This window comes from Podarcis vaucheri (assembly GCF_965113315.1).
Source record: "Podarcis vaucheri genome assembly, chromosome: 8".
Classification (NCBI taxonomy): domain Eukaryota; kingdom Metazoa; phylum Chordata; class Lepidosauria; order Squamata; family Lacertidae; genus Podarcis; species Podarcis vaucheri.
The window spans coordinates 9,861,398-9,882,047 of record NC_138766.1 but is presented as its reverse complement, the minus strand read 5'-3'; the positions used below and the strand labels follow the sequence as shown (position 1 = coordinate 9,882,047).

The 20,650-nt window shown below is 45.4% G+C and overlaps 1 protein-coding gene and 1 long non-coding RNA gene across 3 annotated transcripts in view; both read left to right on the top strand.

Annotated features, from left to right (window-relative positions):
• ADAMTS16 (ADAM metallopeptidase with thrombospondin type 1 motif 16) overlaps positions 1-20,001 on the top strand; it is an 80,949-nt gene extending 60,948 nt beyond the window's left edge. For both annotated transcript variants that reach the window (XM_082234211.1, XM_082234212.1), the window contains 5 exons: positions 5,644-5,845; positions 6,976-7,170; positions 10,253-10,471; positions 14,043-14,190; positions 18,113-20,001. In XM_082234211.1, the coding sequence (XP_082090337.1) occupies positions 5,644-5,845; positions 6,976-7,170; positions 10,253-10,471; positions 14,043-14,190; positions 18,113-18,228 (880 nt within the window). In that variant the 3' untranslated portion in view covers positions 18,229-20,001. The remainder of the gene's footprint in view (positions 1-5,643; positions 5,846-6,975; positions 7,171-10,252; positions 10,472-14,042; positions 14,191-18,112) is intronic.
• The window catches only part of LOC309538909, a 206,878-nt gene that overhangs the window by 144,297 nt on the left and 41,931 nt on the right, over positions 1-20,650 (top strand). The window lies entirely within an intron of this gene.

The following is a 20,650-nucleotide window of genomic DNA, read 5'->3' as shown; positions in this document are numbered from 1 at the left end:
TCTTCCTTCCTTTTTCTGCTCTGCAGGTTTCCCTGTGAAAACCTGTTCTTTAAAGCTTAACTGGAGCAAATGGCAATCTGTGAAAAAGCTGAATCGACATTTGCTTCAACTGAGCGCTAAAGAGTGGGTTTTCATGAGGAAAGCTTGGAGCAAAGAATAAAAAATAAATGCCTGGATTGAGAGCTTTTAAGGTACCTGTGGATAAGCCCTTATAGTGATATTCAAACTAGGTCACTAACAGCAATGTTAGGTACGGATGGAAACAAGGGGTTCTGTGGGTGTGTGACAGAGATGGCCCCATTGTCTCCCCTGACATGACCATTAATTAGGCCTGAGCTGGCGTAGTTGATAGCAGTGAATGAGAGGGAATTTTGAACAGGAAATGATTGACAGGGACCCTTATTCATATGACCTTTTTGGCATGAGAGCCCTTTATAGCATGGTACTTTCCCATGCAACAAAAGTCATCTTTAAAAAAAGAAAGAAAGAACACGCTGCACCATATAGAAGGAGCTCATCCTGCAACTCCTCTCCAAGCTGCTGTTGCCCATTGTGGAAACTGCAGGTCAAGTCATCCTATGCATGCTTATTCAGAAGCTAGTTCCACTGAGTCCGTGGGACTTACTCCCAAGTAAGTGCATACAGCAGGGCCGGGGATCTTTACCAGCTCAAGGGCTGCATTCTCCCCTGGTGGTAGTAGTAGTAGTAGTAATAATAATAATAATAATAATAATAATAATAATAATAATAATAATTAATACCCTGCCCATCTGGCTGGGTTTCCCCACCCACTCTGGGCAGCTCCCAACACAAGAAAACATCAAATATTAAAAATTTCCCTAAGCAGGGCTGCCTTCAGATGTCTTCTAAAAGTCAGGTACAGTCATACCTCTGGTTGCAAATGTGATCCACGCAGGAGGCTTGTTCGCAGCCTGAAGTGCCGCATCTGCGCACACGCATGACATGATTCGGCGCTTCTGCACATGCGAGTGACATCATTTTGTGTTTCTGCACATGCGCAAGCGCCAAAACCCAGAAGTAACCCGTTCCAGTACTTCTGGGTTCAGCGCAATCCGCAACCCGAAAACGCGCAACCTGCAGTGTTCGTAAACCAAGGTATGACTGTAGTTGTTTATTTCCTTGACATCTGATGGGAGGACGTTCCACAGGGTGGGTGCCACCACCAAGAAGGCCCTCTGCCTGGTTCCCTGCAACCTCACTTCTCACCGGGAGGGAACCGCCAACATACGCAATTTTCTCTGAGCAATACAGGAAGGAGCAAAGCTACGGTGGTTTGCACAGCGCAAAGAAGGGACTGGACGACACTCCAAGTAGAACCAAGTGGTTGCAGAGTTTATAGGCTACACCAATGAAGCTGTAGGTAGTTCGGGGGTCACACTTTTGAAGGCGCCCCCATATAGAAAAACAGAATTTTCTCATAGAGATAGGGAGGAGGCTACTGAGATAGCTGTATAAGCTATTTCTGTGCTCAGCCCCCTTTCACTTGATTTCTTGCTCCTGTTTTCATAAATATCAGCAGAACCAAAGCCGTCTATTCGAGGCAGGGTTTGAGGACAGAATGATGAAGACAGAGAAAAAAGATCTCTTGACTTTGACTTGGTGATATTAACAGCCCTGAAACTACTGTATTTTTTGCCCCATAGGGCGCACCGGCCCATAGGGCACACCTAGTTTTTTGGGGGGAAAATAAAGAAAAAAACATGTATTTCCCCCCTAGGCGTGGGGCTGGGGCGGGGGAAGCCCGAACTTCCCCTGACCCCAGCCCCCAGAACAGGCTTCTCTCCGCAAGCCGTGGGAGGGCTCCCGCGGCTTGCGCAGAGCTACCCAAAGCCCGGGCACGACTGCTCAGCGCGCCCAGGCTTCGGGGTGCAGGCAGCTCTCCGCAAGCCGTGGGAGCCCGGCGGGAACTCCCGTGGGCTCCCAAGGCTTGCGGATAGCTTCCTGAAGCCTGGAGAGCGAGAGGGGTCAGTGCACACCAACCCCTCTCACTCTCCAGGCTTCAGCGAAAGCCTGCATTCGCCCCATAGGATGCACACACATTTCCCCTTCATTTTTGGAGGGGGAAAAGTGCGTCCTATAGGGCGAAAAATACAGTAAGTCCTAGTTCAGGATTTGTGTCCAGTAACAGTTTGGTGTTACATGCTTCATGGAATAATATGTGTTTTCGGGAAATAATAATAATAATAATAATAATAATAATAATAATAATAATAATAATAAATATTATTAGTTGTTCCCCGCCCCTCTGACTGGGTTGCCCAGCACAAAACATTCAGAAGCGTAGTACACACAGAGTTTCACCTTGGAGCGAAGTGTTGTGCATTCATGGTTTAGGCAACAAGTTTTGAAGAGAGAGGGGGGAGAGAGAGAGAGGAAGAGATAGCTGTGAAGTAGAACATCCCAGACGTGTTGACGGGAATGTTTTAGGTCACTTGCAGAGGACTTGGGTTACTGCTCCAGGTTTCTCTCTTTCCGCACTCTTTGCCAATCAGCTGTCATCATCTGCCGGCCTTTTCCATGCTAAGTTCTGATATCGGGCAGTAATCTTGGGGGAAGAGAGAAAAGCATGGGCAGATTCCCGAGGCTGCCTGAAGTCCGCTCCTAAGGTCAATGACTAGAACATCTTTTCAAACAGCAGAACAAGGGAAATTGTGAGTGCAGAGTGTCCTATGATTTCTGTCTGCATTTCATTACTGGTTCCTAGATACAGTGGCAGAAGCGGAACATGTATGTGGCTGTTAAAAACAGCAGAAAACAAGGCTGGAGGAGTCTAAACAAGCTGTGCATACTGTTATATATTGGGTTTAACACATTTTATGTTACAAGGCAGGGACGCGGGTGGCGCTGTGGGTTAAACCACAGAGCCTAGGACTTGCTGATCAGAAGGTTGGTGGTTCGAATCCCCGTGACGGGGTGAGCTCCCGTTGTTCGGTTCCTGCTCCTCCCAACCTAGCAGTTTGAAAGCACATCAAAGTGCAAGTAGATAAATAGGTACCGCTCCAGCGGGAAGGTAAACGGCGTTTCCATGCGCTGCTCTGGTTCTCCAGAAGTGGCTTAGTCATGCTGGCCACATGACCCGGAAGCTGTACACCGGCTCCCTTGGCCAATAAAGCGAGATGAGCACCGCAACCCTAGGGTCGGCCACGACTGGACCTAATGGTCAGGGGTCCCTTTACCTTTATGTTACAAGGCACGTTCTAACCAATCGTAGAAGCATTGGTAGACGAACGTTCTAATGGCAAGTAAGCGCATGCACTTTCAACTGTCAACGGTCAGTTCTTGCTCGGCATTATTATTGTGTTGTCCAGTCAGTTCGGTTCTTGTTTTCCTAGGAGTGAGCTGTTGTCACTGACAAATGCTAAATAAACGTAGTTGAGGAACTTTTACTGCCTTGGGCATCTGACTTCTTCCGAACATTTAACACTTACCAATATGCGATGATGGATTGAGGAGGAGTCCCCATCACACTGAATTATTTCTCTCGTAGCAGCGCTGAGATGCGGGAGGGTGCATGATGTAACCAGCACCTTTCTTCTAGAATGTTGTGTTTTGAAATGCGCAATAAAAAACAAAACAACGTTTGACAGTCCCCCCCCCCCAAAGCATATCATGAATCAGGCAGGAAGGAGGAAGTGTTACTCTTTCTTGCTACTGATTTGCAAAGAGCCATCCAGCAAATTCATGACTAAAGTGAGACTGATGCAGTAATGCTTCGTAAACTGCAAATGAACAACATTTGACAATAACTCAAATTATTCATGCGTACGGTTTATAATAATTTGAGTTCTTGTCAGTTGCCATGCATATGCAGGTCATTGTTTCAATGATTCATTTGCAGTTTGTGAAGCATTTCTGTATCCTTCTGCTGTGCTGAAGAAGAATTCCACGAAACAGGGGGTATATCTGGAATCACTGTTCACTATGTCTGTTTGCGGATCACTTTGGCAGCTTTGGACGTCCTAAAACAAAGATTTATGGCTTGTTTTTGCCAGATAAGAATCTGACCCATTGCTTCTTTCAGAGACTCACATAGTCTACAAAGACTTTCAGAGACTTATAAGACTTATGTTTATTTGGTTCTATGTTTTCAAGAGAATCCATCAAGAGTGCATATTTTGTGATTTTCAGAGATTTATAAGATTTCTGTTTATTTGGTTTTGCAGAGTGTGCATATTTCATACTGTTCAATGTTCTGTATAGATTATATAAAGAGTTTATATTGACATCTCATTTTTGTACTTGGTCATCATGTTGCCTTGGATATTACTGATAATTATTTGCAACACAGGGGTTTAATTTTTTGGTTACTTAAAGTGAGACTGAAGCAGGAATGCCTTGGCTCACAGCTTATACTCTTAACTGTACATACCCTTTCTCTCTCAAACTGGACCTTCCTCAATTGGTATGTCTCCCTTGATCGTAAGGTCGCTATAGAAGATTGCACTCCCGCTATTTTTAATGTGGTTGTTTTATTAAAATATTTGTATCCCACTTTTCTGAGGGGTCAAGTATCTCAAGAACTGGAAGGAATTTTTAATTTACAACCCACACTTCAGTAGTTAAGATTGTCAGAATAACAGGTGTGGGAAACAGTATTTTTCAGTACTGAGGCTTGATTGATAGTGCAGAACAGTTTTGGGACTGTGTTCCCACTCTCCCAGATTGCTTACTGCACCCCTTCCCACACCATCACCAAATATATCAGGTGTAAGCATTATACAACCAAATTCCAAACAGAAATCTATGGCTGTACCTGATGCTCCAAAAATTTCCTCTACCCACTGAATTTCCTAGGCGACTCTTGTCTGAGTTCTGAGCCAGTGTGGTGTAGTAATTAAGAGTGGTGGACTCGTAATCTGGTGAACCGGGTTCGCTTCCCCGCTCCTCCACATGCAGCTGCTGGGTGACCTTGGGCCAGTCACACTTCTCTGAAGTCTCTCAGCCCCACTCAACTCACAGAGTGTTTGTTGTGGGGGGGGGGAGGGAAAGGAGAATGTTGGCCGCCTTGAGACTCCTTCGAGTAGTGATAAAGCGGGATATCAAATGCAAACTCTTCTTCTTCTTATCCTCCTATGATGAGGATAACATTAAATAGCTTTGAGATCTTTGGAGGAGATCCTGAATGGAAATACAGTGCATAGAAATGAGTCGAATGCCATTCACATTGGCTTAGGCCAGAGGTGGAGAATCTCAGGCCTGGGTACTGAATGTGGACCTCCAGTTCTCTCTCTGGCCCTCAGGATGCTCTTTGGGCTGCACTGCTGCTGCTCCACATCCATCTTGAGCTCATTTGCCTGTCTACATTGTACCTTTGAGCTGTGGCGATGCCTGAATTTGAGGATCAAAAGATAAGGGTGTGTGTGTGTGTGAGAGAGAGAGAGAGAGAGAGAGAGAGAGAGAGAGAATGCCTGACTTTTGGGTGGCTGCCCTGTGGTTCCCAAAGATAAGAGTCCCACCCGTTTTCCCAACACCACTTTATGCCTTTGGCTGCATCCACCATTGGCGTGTGTCTCAAAAGTTCCCCATGTGGGAATATGGGTGCAAATTGATTCCTTGACCCTGGTATTGTCCCCAAACGCTAAATGCCTTTCTTTGACTATTTTCTTCTTCCTCCTCGTCTAGCTGGTCTGTCGGCAACTGGAGCGAGTGCAGCTTGACGTGTGGAGCAGGCGAGAGGTACCGCTACGTTCGTTGCATGCAGAGAATTCACTACAAGCCAGAATGGGTGTCGGATTCTCTTTGTCGATTCCCGGCCCCAGCCAACAGGGAACTCTGCAACAAACAAAACTGCCCACCGACCTGGAGTGCTGGCTCCTGGTCTGAGGTAAACAAAATTCACAGGAGTTTTCGTCAAATATTAGAGCTGTTCCGGCAAGTCCGCTTACCCTTTTAGGTACGGTGGCATTGCAGGCTGGCAATGCCTTGTATCACGGGATCTGGTGTAGGAGCTACAGATGATGGAGGCTCCCCTGCCGGCTGGAAGAAGCTTAGAGCTCCTCTTCACCAGCTGGGTATTTGGATCCAAGCCTGCCTACAAACTGACCAATGGCAGGCAGATTTGGAGGCAGGACCCTCCTAGTTGGCTGGGCTTGAAGGGGCAGGTAGGCTCCCTTCAGGTCCACTCCCAGGATATTTAAGGTGCCCTGGCTGAGCCCCAGCACAAAAAGCTCCCACTATTCACTCATGTGCTCCAGACTTCCTGTCTCCATGTACAGTCTGATAGGTAAGGTAAAGGATCCCTAGACAGTTAAGTCCAGTCAAAGGCGACTATGAGGTTGTGGCGCTCATCTCGCTTTCAGGCCGAGGGAGCCGGCGTTTGTCCACAGACAGTTTTCTGGGTCATGTGGTCAGCATGACTAAACTGCTTCTGGCACAACAGAACACCGTGACGGAAGCCAGAGCACATGGAAACGCCGTTTACCTTCCCACCACAGCGGTACCTATTTATCTACTTGCACTGGTGTGCTTTCGAACTGCTAGGCTGGCAAGAGCTGGGACAGAGCAATGGGAGCTCACCCCATCATGGGGATTCGAACCACTGACCTTCCGATCAGCAAGCCCAAGAGGCTCAGTGCTTTAGACCACAGCACCACCCACGTCCCTTGCAGTCCAGTAATATGCCTCCAAGTATAAATTTGTCAGGGTGTAGTGTATAGAATGGCAGCTGCCCTGATGATTTGCTTGCAGACCTTTGACTTCATTCACATGGTGGTCCTAATGTTCTGAATCTGAGACATTTGTAAGAATAATTTTTCTTTAAATATTTTTCTAACATGCAGTAAATTTAGCGGTGGGTTGTTTTTTTATTGAAGTGATTAATGCTCCGGAATTTTTTATTTTATTTTTTTAATATCCTACTAACATCTTTCATTATGTCTTGATTCCCTCCCACCCACCTGCAACTTCTGGAAAGCATCAACCCCTAAATGTTTGTATCCCGTTCCATTTTCTCAGTGCTCTCGAACATGTGGGAAGGGCTGGAGGAAAAGAGTGGTTTTGTGCAAAAGCTCCAGTTCTACTCCCTGGGCTCAGGTTCTGTCCGATGCTGCCTGTGCCTCAGAACTGAAACCAAAGATGCAAGAAGCCTGCCTCCTGAAGCGATGCCACAAACACAAGAAGATCCAGTGGTTTGTGTCCACGTGGACCGAGGTGAGAAAATGGAGAGGGCATTTCTATTCATTACAACTTCTACCCTAAACGGAATTTCAAACCTGTGCAGAATTTATTTCTAAATATGTGCGCTATAGAGCACACCGGTAAGCACATTTCTCTCACACACACAATTATAACTTATGCAGAAAACAAGGGATTTTTAAAAATGCTATCTCGTCAGGGGTTCGCAATGGGATTTCCACAGATCTTATCCAAGCAGAAACTGCGACTGGAAATAAAAATAACACCTTGTGTCTCATAACACTGTGGAAGAGCCAAGTTTTGACTGTTCATCAAGTAGCGGTTCCGCACGGCGCAGATGTGCTTGCGGTATTAATTGTTTGTCTCCTTCAGCAAATGCCCAAACTGTGTATGGCAGGTTCATGCCCTTCCACAAACTGGTTTGTGTGCATCAGGGAGCTTTAATAAGACACATGTACAGTGGTGCCTCGCAAGACGAAAAGAATCCGTTCTGTGAGTCTCTTCGTCTAGCGATTTTTTCGTCTTCCAAAGCAAGCCCATTGAAGGATTAGCGGATTAGCGCTATTAGCACTATTAGCGGCTTTTAGCGGCTTATCGGCTTAGCAGATAAGCGGCTTAGTGGCTTAGAAAGGGGGGGGGAAACCCGCAGGAACTCGCAAGACATTTTCGTCTTGCGAAGCAAGCCCATAGGAAATTCGTTTTGCGAAGCACCTCCAAAATGGAAAACTCTTTCGTCTAGCGAGTTTTCCGTTTTGCGAGGCATTCGTCTTGCGGGGCATCACTGTACACAGATGTTTAAGGATATACACCTGCCATTCACACCCCTGCAACCAGCAAGATTCCTATGTAAACGATGTGAAGCTGGATCAGACCCAAGGTCCATTAGCTGGTTTCCCACAGTAGCCAACCAGAAGCAAGTCGCAAAGGCAAATTACTGTTTTATCTGTAAGTTGCCTTGAGTCCCTTTCAGGGGGAAAGGTGGGATATAAATAAACACATCATTAGCGGCAGCAGTGCACTGTACATTGTACAGTGACCAAAAGTGGTGAGTGCAGGCAGTTAGTTATGCCCAGAGCCGGCCCACCCATGAGGTGGGGTGAAGCAACCGCCTCAGGCGGCAGAAGTGCGAGAGGCGGTGCTCCTGCCCACCCCACTGATTCTGCCCCTGCCAGAGATGCAAACCAGGTAAGGGAGGTGGCAGAGTGATGCGGCACTGCTTGCAGGTCTCCCCCACCCCTGGGGCAAAGAGAGACCCGCACCAAAGCCTATGGAATTCCCCCCTTCTCCCCGAATCTTATGAGAAGTCTGATAGGAAGCTGCTGTAGGAGGACTGAGAGCGGCATCTTGCGAGGGGCGTCTCTAGGACTAAGGTGAAACTGTGAGTCTTTTGCTATTAGGTACTGCATGTTGTTTAAGTAATCTTGTAGGTTTATAGTACAGTGGTACCCCGGGTTACATACGCTTCAGGTTACATACGCTTCAGGTTACAGCCTCCGCTATCCCAGAAATAGTACCTCAGGTTAAGAACTTTGCTTCGGGATAAGAACAGAAATCGTGCAGTGGCGGCACAGTGGCAGCAGGAGGCCCCATTAGCTAAAGTGGTGCTTCAGATTAAGAACAGTTTCAGGTTAAGTACGGACCTCCAGAATGAATTAAATTCTTAACCCGAGGTAACCCGAGTATTGAAAAGTGGGTTTTGGCATGCTGTTGTGTTTATGCTATTATTTTTGTTTTGCTATCTTATTAGGAAATATGACCGTATTTTTTTCGTGTATAAGACGCCCCCATGTCTTAGCTGTCAACGTTTTCCCTTTTTTAAGGGAAATTCACTTATTCTGAATAGGATTCCTCACAAGAAAAGGGAAAAGTTGACAGCTATGCCCATGTATAAGACACCCCCTATTTTGGGTGCCTCCAAATTAAGAAAACGCCCCACAGCACTACCCATGTATAAGACGAGCCCCAATTTCAAACTTATTTTTGGTTAAAAAACCTAGTCTTATACACGGGAAAATACGGTAGTAAATTATTATTATTATTATTATTATTATTATTATTATTATTATTATTAATTATTTGTACCCCGCTCATCTGGCTGGGTTTCCCCAGCCACTCTGGGCGGCTTCTATAGAAACCAAAAATACAGTAAATTATCACAGATTAAAAACTTCCCTAAACACAAAATGGTTTTTGTAATGTGTGTTTGAAATGCATTCCTGCTTCTTTGCTGTGAGTCACTTTGAGTTTGGGGGGTGTGTGTGTGTAAGTGACATACAAATGATCGAATGAATCTTGGCAAAAGTGAGGCATTCCAATGCACAATGTTTCACCCCAGAGGGGTGGTGAGTGTTTGCAAAGACTCCTTAAGGAATCTTTCTCCTTAAGGAGAAATCCTTGCAGATCCCCACCGCCCTGCCAGGTGCCAATGTCTTGGCCACCCCTGATTATGCCATAGAATGTGGAGTGTCAGTTTGAAAATAAAAATTAAAAAAAAACTGGGGAGGGGGAGGAATAGAAGATAACTTGCTTGAATGATGATCAGAAGCATTAATAATCATTGAGCAACCAATGTGGAAATATTCTTGTGCTGACTGCAGAGATGCTGTTCAGACCAAGAGCACAGTTAAGCCATATTTATAGTGTTCTGGCAAAGGTGTAAGAGAGATAAGGTAAAGGGTAAAGGGACCCCTGGCCATTAGGTCCAGTCGTGGCCGACTCTGGGGTTGCGGCGCTCATCTCGCTTTATTGGCCATGGGAGCCGGCGTACAGCTGGTCATGTGGCCAGCATGACTAAGCCGCTTCTGGCGAACCAGAGCAGTGCATGGAAACGCTGTTTACCTTCCCACCAGAGTGGTACCTATTTATCTACTTGCACTTTGACGTGCTTTCAAACTGCTAGGTTAGCAGGAGCAGGGACCCAGCAACGGGAACTCACCCCGTCACGGGGATTTGAACCGCTGACCTTCTGATTGGCAAGTCTAGGCTCAGTGGTTTACACCACAGCGCCACCCACGTCCCTGTAAAAGAGATAGGGGACCTAAAATTTTAATGCTAATGCATTGTCACTGTATTCTCTTCCCTGCACCTCCTCTTCTAGTGCTCTGTGACATGTGGAAAGGGAGTGCAGAGGAGGACACTGAACTGTGCAGAAAAATATGTTTCTGGAAAATACAGAGAACTTGCTCCTAAGAAGTGTTCCCACCTTCAGAAACCAAACATAGACCTGGAAAAAGCCTGCGTCCTAAACCCATGTCCCAGGCACTCTGCTTATTCACCAGTAAGTCAAGGCAGTTGGTTTTCCTCTTCTTGGTCTCAGGTAAGGATGCTGCTAACTTTGAACCCGTTTTATATTTCACATTAGACCTCATCCATCATGCTTCTTTCAAACAGTGTCTCTTTTGCCCTGTGTTTATGCTGCTGGCATGGTCTTTTACTTCCTGGTCTGGTCTATGGAGAGAGCTGGCTTGTGTAGTATAGAGACTACAAATGTGCGGGAAATTGATTGATTGGCAGTCGAGGCAGATGAAAGAAAGGGCACATAGCAAAAGGGCTTTGAACCCCTCCCTCAAGTGCAATATAAATGTTGTTCATTCTAATGTGTGGATATTTTGTACCCCTTATTTATTTAGAAGCTATATAGAGTAAGGTAAGGGTAAAGGGACCCCTGACCATTAGGTCCAGTCGTGGCCGACTCTGGGGTTGCAGCGCTCATCTGGCTTTATTGGCTGAGGGAGCCGGCGTACAGCTTCTGGGTCATGTGGCCAGCATGACTAAGCCACTTCTGGCGAACCAGAGCAGAGCATGGAAACGCTGTTTACCTTCCCACCGGAGCTGTACCTATTTATCTACTTGCACTTTGACGTGCTTTCGAACTGCTAGGTTGGCAGGAGCAGGGACCGAGCAACGGGAGCTCACCCCGTCACGGGGATTCGAACCACCGACCTTCTGATCGGCAAGTCCTAGGCTCTGTGGTTTAACCCACAGCGCCAACCGAACAATTTAAAACAAATTATCAATATACAAATAAAATCTGCAAAGTTTAAAATCTGTATGTATCCCTTGTTCACTTGTCCAAAAAGGCTCACCAAAACAAAAATGTTTTAGCAGACATCTAAGATATGTGGACAGTAAACATGAAAACCGTAATTCTGAAGGGAAAAGATATTCATCGGGAAATTATGGAAGAGAATGCATTTTATTTGCTTTACGAAGCACTTTGGGCTGTCTCACACCAGCCGCTTATTAAGGCGTCCAATTATTTTAGTGAGATATTCAGAAAAGAACATTGAAGTGGGGCCACCTTTTTCAAAGCTAAAAGTTTGTGTGAGTCCATGTCCTGTAGAAATAAGTAGCATATTGTTGCAGATCATTATACCTAGCAATTATCAGGGAACCGTCTATGTGTTTATGACATAGACACCAGCAAGTCCCCTGCACTTAGCACAGTTTTAGGTTACCTATTAATGGCTTGCTGGTGCTCAGTCGCTTGTAAGCATTTTCACACCATAAGCCATGCTAAGCACTTGAGAGGACTGTAAAGATACAATGGCTTGATGCCCATGGGGTTTATTCTTGGATTGGCTGTTCCGTTTGGACATCCGTTTTTGAGCTGGCAGTTTAAGTTTATGGAAGTTACCTTTCATCGGAAGGATGGTACTAAAAAAATAAACATTTGGTTTGGAGGAAATGACTGTAACATTGCAAAAGAGTGCAGTAGCAACGGTAACATATATCATATTTTGCTCCTGGGTTCTATCTCTTTATTGCATTCTAGAATGACCATGAAATGAAGTCCAGCAGGGGCGTTGTATATGAACCGGCACATAGATTTGTGGACTTCCACTTAGCTCTCTGGAGCAAAACAAACACAGGAAGAGAAAGGAAATAACCCCATTCACATTTTAATGCAAATTGACCTCATTCACACTTCTTGAACCAATATGCAAATGCAGCTGAAATGCAGCTAGCCTTAAAATTTTTGCAGGTTGATGTCCAAATAATTGACTAAATAAGCTTACTGTTGTTGTTGTTGTTGTTGCTTCTGCTGCTGCTGTTAACTACTTTTGTTGTCGTTGTTTTATTACATTTATATCTTGCCTTTCTTCTTTCATGGAACTTAAGGTAGTATATATCTAGTTCCCAGGCAGTCAACCATCCAGGCACTGACCACCATCAGGAAGGTGGTGGCCTCATGTGCTTTCAGACCATACTCCTCAGACAAAGTTTTAAGGGGAAACAGCATAAAGAATGTGCACATTAATGAAAATGACATAAAATTGCATTGTGTTAAATAAAATTGGAAAAATGCATACGTTAGACAAAATTGCATATAAAAATGCATATATTGAGGAACATGTACTATGTTCAGTTTTTTCATACATACTTGGGGGGGGGGAATCACAAACTGATTCAAAAACAGAGTGATCCAAATTTAAGATTGGAAACCACAACTTGCTGAAACCGTCTGAGCGTTTTTGCCTTTTCCCTGCCACTTTCCTCTGGAAAACCCACTCTTTAGCACTAAATCAGAACAAACATCAATCCACAAAAAACCCAATTGCAGTTTGTTCCAATTCAGTGCTAAAGGTTTCCCTGGAGGAAAGCAGTGGGGCAAACAGAGGTGTGGATAATCCCATAGTATTCCTGAGAAAATAGAAGGGAAAGCGTGTAGCTTCCTGGGAAACTTGCACTACCGGTTTTTGAGGCTGATGAATGAATTTCCAAGTTCTGGCTGGAAATTTGCATTAGGGGAAACTATGAACTATTGTACATCTTGAAAACCTATTCATCTTAAACTAAGCCCCACTGAGCTCAATGATCTACACCCAAATAAGTGTTTTAGGGATCATTGGTTAGTTAGACAAATCAATTAAAACCCCTTTTTGATTTTTTTAATAGTTTTTTAAAAACAGGGAATCTTCATTTGATTTGGCAACACATTCCTGTCTTTTAAAAACAGGGAATCTTTATTTGATTTGGCAACACATTCCTTGCATACTTTTAAAGCACTCTTATACCACTTTAAGGGACGCGGGTGGCGCTGTGGGTTAAACCACTGAGCCTAGGGCTTGCCGATCAGAAGGTTGGCGGTTCGAATCCCCGCAACAGGGTGAGCTCCCATTGCTTGGTCCCTGCTCCTGCCAACCTAGCAGTTCGAAAGCACGTCAAAGTGCAAGTAGATAAATAGGTACCACTCCGGCGGGAAGGTAAACGGCGTTTCCGTGTGCTGCTATGGTTCGCCAGAAGTGGCTTAGTCATACTGGCCCCATGACCCGGAAGCTGTACGCCGGCTCCCTCGGTCAATAAAGCGAGATGAGCGCCGCAACCCCAGAGTTGGTCACGACTGGACCTAATGGTCAGGGGTCCCTTTACCTTTATACCACTTTTAACAGCCATGGCTTCCCCCTCAAAAAAAACTGGGAGGTGTAATTTGCTACGGGGGCTGAGATTTGTTAGGAGACCCCTGTTCCCCTCCCAGAGCTACTATTCCCAGAATGATTTAACAGTCAACGCTCCTTCCCAGAGTTCCCTGTGATTTCTAAACTGTAGTTCTGGCCCTCCAGTTTCAGGGATGGTGGGAACTGTAGCCCAATGAGGACATCCATCACAAGGGACCAGATAAAGCAGCTGAACGTTCAGCCCTATGCCCTTTGCTTTATGTCTATATTAACAGGTATAGGATTGGGCAGCGTGTGAAAGGCCGTAACTGCATATATGACAGTAATAATCCAAAGGAAACAGGTAGCTGAAGTACTGCAGAGATCTCTTACTGGAGCAGCATTGCTAAAATTTGCAGCGATTACGCTCTTGTCTTTACTACTCTGTTTACATTTTTAAAAGGTTTGCATTCTATTAAACGTGCGGCTGGGCTCCGCTTTCCCTTACAGTGCACAACAACCTGTGGAGGAGGAATGCAAGTCAGGTCAGTTCAGTGTCTAGCCAACGGGAGGTCAGCCACTGGATGTCTGCTACACCAGAAGCCGGTCGCCTCGCAGGCCTGTAACACCAACTTCTGCCCTCTTCCTGAAAAGAAAGGTAAGTTCTGTTTCTTTTGTTGCTCTTTTTCCCAGCTTCCACTTTTGCATTTAAGGTTTGGACTCGCTGAACAGACCAACTGAGGTTAAGGGGTTGTAAGGTAAAGGTAAAGGGGACCCCTGACCATTAGGTCCAGTCATGGCCGACTCTGGGGTTGCGGCGCTCATCTCACTTTATTGGCCAAGGGAGCCGGTGTACAGCTTCTGGGTCATGTGCCCAGCATGACTAAGCCGCTTCTGGTGAACCAGAGCAGCACACGGAAACACCGTTTACCTTCCCGCTAGAGCGGTACCTATTTATCTACTTGCACTTTGACGTGCTTTCGAACTGCTAGGTTGGCAGGAGCAGGGACCGAGCAACGGGAGCTCACCCCATCACGGGGATTTGAACCGCCAACCTTCTGATTGGCAAGTCCTAGGCTCTGTGAATTAACCCACAGAGGGACTGACAAATCCACACCTTTCCTACATCCTGCAGCCAAGTCTTCTCTGGCAAGGTGGCAAACCTGCTTAGAACAACACCTGAGAAGGAGAGCTTTGCACAGTGCTGATCTGTGCCACCCAAACCTCCATCAGCCAAGCTTTCTCAGGTGGGACTTGCCCCTGTCAGAACAGCCTCTCCACCTGTAAATGTTTGGCTGCAGCAGTCTAGGCAATGGGACATTCTGGCTGAAGAAAGATGCAGCTCTTTCAACATGGCTTTCTTGGGTGCCAAGGCCTCATGGCCCCAGGGCCCCCAGTTCCCTACCGATTAATAAACACACAGACACAAGTATTTAGGTTTATGGGCTAAAACAGGCCACAACTTCATTGGTTGCAGATGTGAGCGGTTTGGCTTAGGCATTGGGTGAAGCCAAACTATATCTTGACTCCCACCCATCTACAGGGAGTCAAACTAAGGGTAAACCACCAAAAGAGGGAGCTCTATGACTTACATCATATAGGGGCACCCCAAGAGGTCCCAGTTGGGGTCGTGGCATGGCCCTAGCCCACATCCGGGCTTCGGACAGGATCCGCACCCCCGGATACCCTTATCGGGGAGGGGCAGGCAGAAGCTACAACGTACTCTCCATTAAACAAAGTCTTACCCAATCCTTAACCTTACAAAGTTGCAGTGATTGCTACGAGGTAGGTGAAAACCCAGTGGCAGGTGCCAATTCGCCAAGTGGGAAAATTCCTACCCAGCCCCAACCGTAAGGCGGCTGACATTTGTCCATAGCAAGGTCTTGTCATACAAAAGCTGGAAAAGAGCAAAATGACAACAAAAATTACAAACATCGAATCCAAAATAAAACAGTACAAACAAGAAAAGAAAACAGAAGAGAAAAAAGAACACACACAAAAACAAAAAAACACATCTACAAATAAAACCATATCATCATTCTAATATAATCATTACATACATATACACATATTGACTTCCTTCCTTTTTTCTAAGACCTCAAAATTTTTACTCTTTCTAAGTTGTTGTGTCTAATGTAGATTACCTCTATCTTTATACTTTTTATACCATTTTTCTCTTTCTTTAACCCTGCAAAGCTTCATTCATTACATACCGATATGTTTACCCCAGAACAATGTTTTTTCATATACTCTTTAGCACATCCCCATTCTTTTAATAATTTTTGGTCTGATTGTCCCCTTATGAATGCTGTGAGTCTTGCCAGATTTATATATCCACAAAATTTTCGTTGTAAATTTGCACTGAGATTAAAAAATAAAATAAATAAAAACAAAAGCGGAGAAAGAGGGCGGGTGGGTTGGGAGATCTGGTGAGGAGGCGAGAGAGGGAAGCCCCCTGGCCACGCCACAGTTTAAAACACCCTCAGCCATAACACACCCAGGGGTTGGCGCAAGGGGAACATCAAGGGGAGATGACCGCGAGATCCTGGATGCCCGGCCACAATGCCGCCCATTACAAAAAGTGAGCAGTCTTATTGACATATTCTTCATCAGTGGCGTCATGAGTTGGAACACTTAGAAAACGCACTGGGGTTACATATAAAAGCACATGTGAACACTGACCCGCTGCAATTAGGTTTCCCGCAACTTGGACCCAGCCTCCTTATGCTTCCACAACCCATTTTACGAATGTAAGGTATAGGTAAAGGGACCCCTGACCATTAGGTCCAGTCGTGGACGACTCTGGGGTTGTGGTGATCATCTCGCTTTACTGGCCGAGGGAGCCGGTGTACAGCTCCTGGGTCATGTGGCCAGCATGACTAAGCTGCTTCTGGCAAACCAGAGCAGCGCACGGAAACGCCGTTTACCTTCCCGCCAGAGTGGTACCTATTTATCTACTTGCACTTTGACATGCTTTCGAACTGCTAGGTTGGCAGGAGCAGGGACCGAGCAACGGGAGCTCACCCCGTCCCGGGGATTCGAACCGCCGACCTTCTGATCAGCAGGTCTTAGGCTCTGTGGTTTAACCCACAGCGCCACCTGCGTCCTTATTTTACAAATGTACCATCCCATGAATCAAATGGTGATTCAGCCTCATCTTGCTGCTTCAGGCAAACTGTTATCCCTGATTTTACTTGCACGTTTGCTCCATTCAATTTGCACTCATCCTTTTAAAGAAAAAGGAAAGGCGATTGTTAAAAACATCTTTTAAATTAAAAAAAAAGCTTTTGGGGGGGAGGGGAGAAGTCAGTTAGTTATATCCAGGTGTGCCAAGTAAGGGGCCCAGAGGGCCAGGGCCCCCTGAATATTTTCAATGAAGGGGCCAGGCCCCTCAAAGTTCTGCAGTAGATGTGCATGCTTGCTGCAGGGTGTGCTCGCGACATGCGTGCAAGCCACAGGGCTTTCACACGACACATCAGCATGCCCTGTGGCGTGCATGCATGGAGGCAAGGCAGCGCACCTGGTGATGTCACTAGTTCTGAACTATTCAGTGCTGTGCAGAGCAACAGCTGTGAAGAAGAAAGAAAATGATGCCTTGTCACAGTAATACAAGATTAAAGGTAAAGGGACTCCTGACAATTAAGTCCAGTCGCAAACGACTCTGGGGTTGCGGCTCTCATCTCGCTTTATAGGCAGAGAGAGCCGGCGTTTGTCTGCTTCCGTCACGTGGCCAGCATGCTTAAGCCGCTTCTGGCAAAACCAGAGCAGTGCACAGAAAGCCATTAACCTTCCCGCCGGAGCGGTACCTATTTATCTACCTGCACTTTGACGTGCTTTCAAACTGCTAGGTTGGCAGGAGCAGGGACCAAGCAACAGGAGCTCACCCCGTCCCAGGGTTCGAACCGCCGACCTTCTGATCGGCAAGTCCTAGGCTCTGTGGTTTAACCCACAGTGCCACCCTGCTGTAGAATCACACTAATCTTGTGTTCTCCTGCCAACCTAGTGGTTCGAAAGCATGTAGTGCAAGTAGATAAATAGGTACCGCTCCAGTGGGAAGGTTAAACGGCATTTTCGTGCGCTGCTCTGGTTTTCCAGAAGCAGCTTAGTCATGCTGGCCACATGACCCGGAAGCTGTATGCCAGCTCCCTCGGCCAATAAAGCGAGATGAGCACCGCAATCCCAGAGTCGGCCATGACTGGACCTAATGGTCAGGGGTCCTTTACAGCAGGCTCACCGCCAATAATATACTGTACATTGGTACCTCGGTTAATAACTTAATTCGTTCTGGAGGTCTGTTCTTAACCTGAAGCTGTTCTTAACCTGAAGCACCACTTTAGCTAATGGGGCCTCCTGCTGCTGCCACGCCGCCGCTGCACGATTTCTGTTCTCATCCTGAAGCAAAGTTCTTAACCTGAGGTAATATTTCTAGGTTAGCGGAGTCTGTAACCTGAAGCATATGTAACCTGAAGCGTATGTAACCCAAGGTACCACTGTGTATGTCTGGGTTCACCCTGTTTCTTTCAACCACTAATAGTGCCATATTGTCTAAAGTCTTCTCTCTCTCTTTTGACTCGTTTCAGATACCTTCTGTAAGGATTACTTTAACTGGTGCCACTTGGTTCCCCAGCACGGCGTTTGTAACCATAGTTTCTACGGAAAGCAATGCTGCAGGTCTTGTGTAAACTCAAATTTGTAAGGGAGACTTGCTCCTCAGGCAAAAAGCGTAGCTTTTGAGTGCAAACCTTGCTGCGCCTTCAAACCCGGAACTGTGATTGCTGAACACATGATTCTCAAGAGTGACTTCAATTTGCTCTGAAGCCTACTTTAATTATTCAATGAGCCTGGACACAAAATGTAGTCAATAGCTACCTGGATGAGTGAGGTGTCTCAAATATTTTTCAGTACTGTATTCTGAAGTGACCCCCCACCCCACTACGGTTTTGGGATAAGCATCCTGTTCTTAAGACGAATGGAGGGAAGGGGTTTTAATGAACAGGGGCATTTTCTGCGTTTGAATTGGTCCTTCAGACGCTGGCATCTTCTTTTGAGACGCCGCCGAAGAGTTGCCTGGAGCATGGACATCTGAAGCCGGCAACAGAGAAGTCCATCCTAAGGGAGGACTTTGGTGCTTTTGACCACCCCTTTGGGCACCATCTACCAGGGAGTTCTCTTGCACGAACCCCACCAAAATCTGTGGCGGCTGTGCAAAGAGCTCAGAAGCGTTTCCACGGGGCTTATTGTGCGGGGACAGCTTTGCACTGGATTGCGTCCGAGATATTTATTGCATTTTACCAGTGTTCTTGCACAGCTCCCGGCCAACTCCACGGGACCTTGTGTAGGAGAACTCCCAGGTGAGTGTCGCTGCTCACCTGCAGCTTTGTGCCTCATGCCCTAGTGGCAGAATCTATAAACGCCCTATTTAAATGAAGACTGGAACTGATTACAGCAGTTGAAACATACTTGAGGCTCTTTGGCCAATAAATAAACCTGAAACTGCTTTAGTTAGATCTGTAGCTTTTAATGGATGAGAGAATCTGAGGGGGAGGGCAGGCAACGACACGCCTCAGGGGTGCCCTTTCCCTCGACATTTGCCAGATAATAAGATCCTTTATATTTGTTGTTTTCAAATGAGCGATCTTATTTAAATGTCCTTGTTTTATGCTGTACTGCGAAGTGTAAAAAGAGTGTTCTGCCATCAGTGTTACTTAAATGGCTGATTATACCAAAACTATGTTTGCATTTAAACATAAGGTACTACTACCATGTTAGATTCCAGCACCATAGTAACATATTAAGCCTAGGAAAATGTTTTTTCTTTTTTGCAATGTAATACTATTCAGGGCAACTGGAACATGTTTTGCAAGTTTAGAAGCTGCACGGAATGCTGACATCAGAGCTGTGTATATCCTGCAATTCCACAGATCAGAAATGCATATATATATGTTACTGAGCATGGAATGCCAATTCCAGAGTATCTTTGATTTCATTAAACAAGTTTCTAGCTCTCGTGGCTGCCAAGATATATTGCAGTGCAATCATTTGTATGGTGACTTGAAAGCAAATTCTAATGAGCTCAAAGAGGCTTATGCCCAGGTAAGTTTATATAAGATTACAGCCTTAAATATGTGGGGGCAATGCTTGCCAAAGCCTCAGATTTCAGAGCAATTGCTCAACAACATTTCTGCTGTTGTGACAGGGCTTCAGTTGCAAAAGAAGAATAAATTTTGCAAAATATGTAAAAATGCACGTTTGTATTGTTTGCAAAATTGATGGAGAACACAGAATTTGACTTTTTTGGTGCTGAACTTTTCACTGTTGGAAATGCAGAGTGCGCACAGCCCTGAGTAAAATGTAAACTGCAATTACAGCAGTGTTGCTTCCTCAAGATTTTCCGGTGCTGTCACTCCAAATGGAAATCTGAATATTTATGTTATCTGAAGTTTAATAAAAAAATTATTTGTTTCTTTAATGTCTCGTCTCAAAAGTAATTTCAGATCCTGCTTCCGATGTCCAGTCCGTTGTAAACTTTTATTGCATCCATTTCTTGCTGCATTTATTAAATCAGTTAGCAGCTAGCAGTCCCACGGCCAATAAGTTTTTTTAAAAAAAGAAAATTTGGGCATGAGTTTTTCAAACCTGTTTGCAGACTCAGCAAAAAAAAAACATGCATATGCTTTAAGAAGCATTTACTGAGATGGTGGGCTAGCAATGACATTTTATAGAGGCAGCTCCCGTTAGACCAATGCACAGATTGTGGTGAGCATTATATATGACTAAGTTTGCCACCCATTTCAAGAATGGATGTGAAAATCTCCTTTATTAAAACAACAACAAAAACAAGATAAATCTTCCAAGTCTGACCACATGTTACATCAAACCTCAGCATTATTTAGAGAGTGTCTGAATGACTTTGCTTCAGACTGGTTGGACGTCTCTCATATTATCCGTATTACAGAAGTTCTTCCTTTTGAATAGGAAGGCTTAGTGATCCTTTCCTATGCTTTTCTCCTCCTACTGAATGGGAAATAACTACAGCCTGTGTTACTGGCTGCAGGATTTAACTTTTCAAGGATCTCAAACAGGATTCAATAAAAAGAGGAGCAGGTCTCTAAGGACTA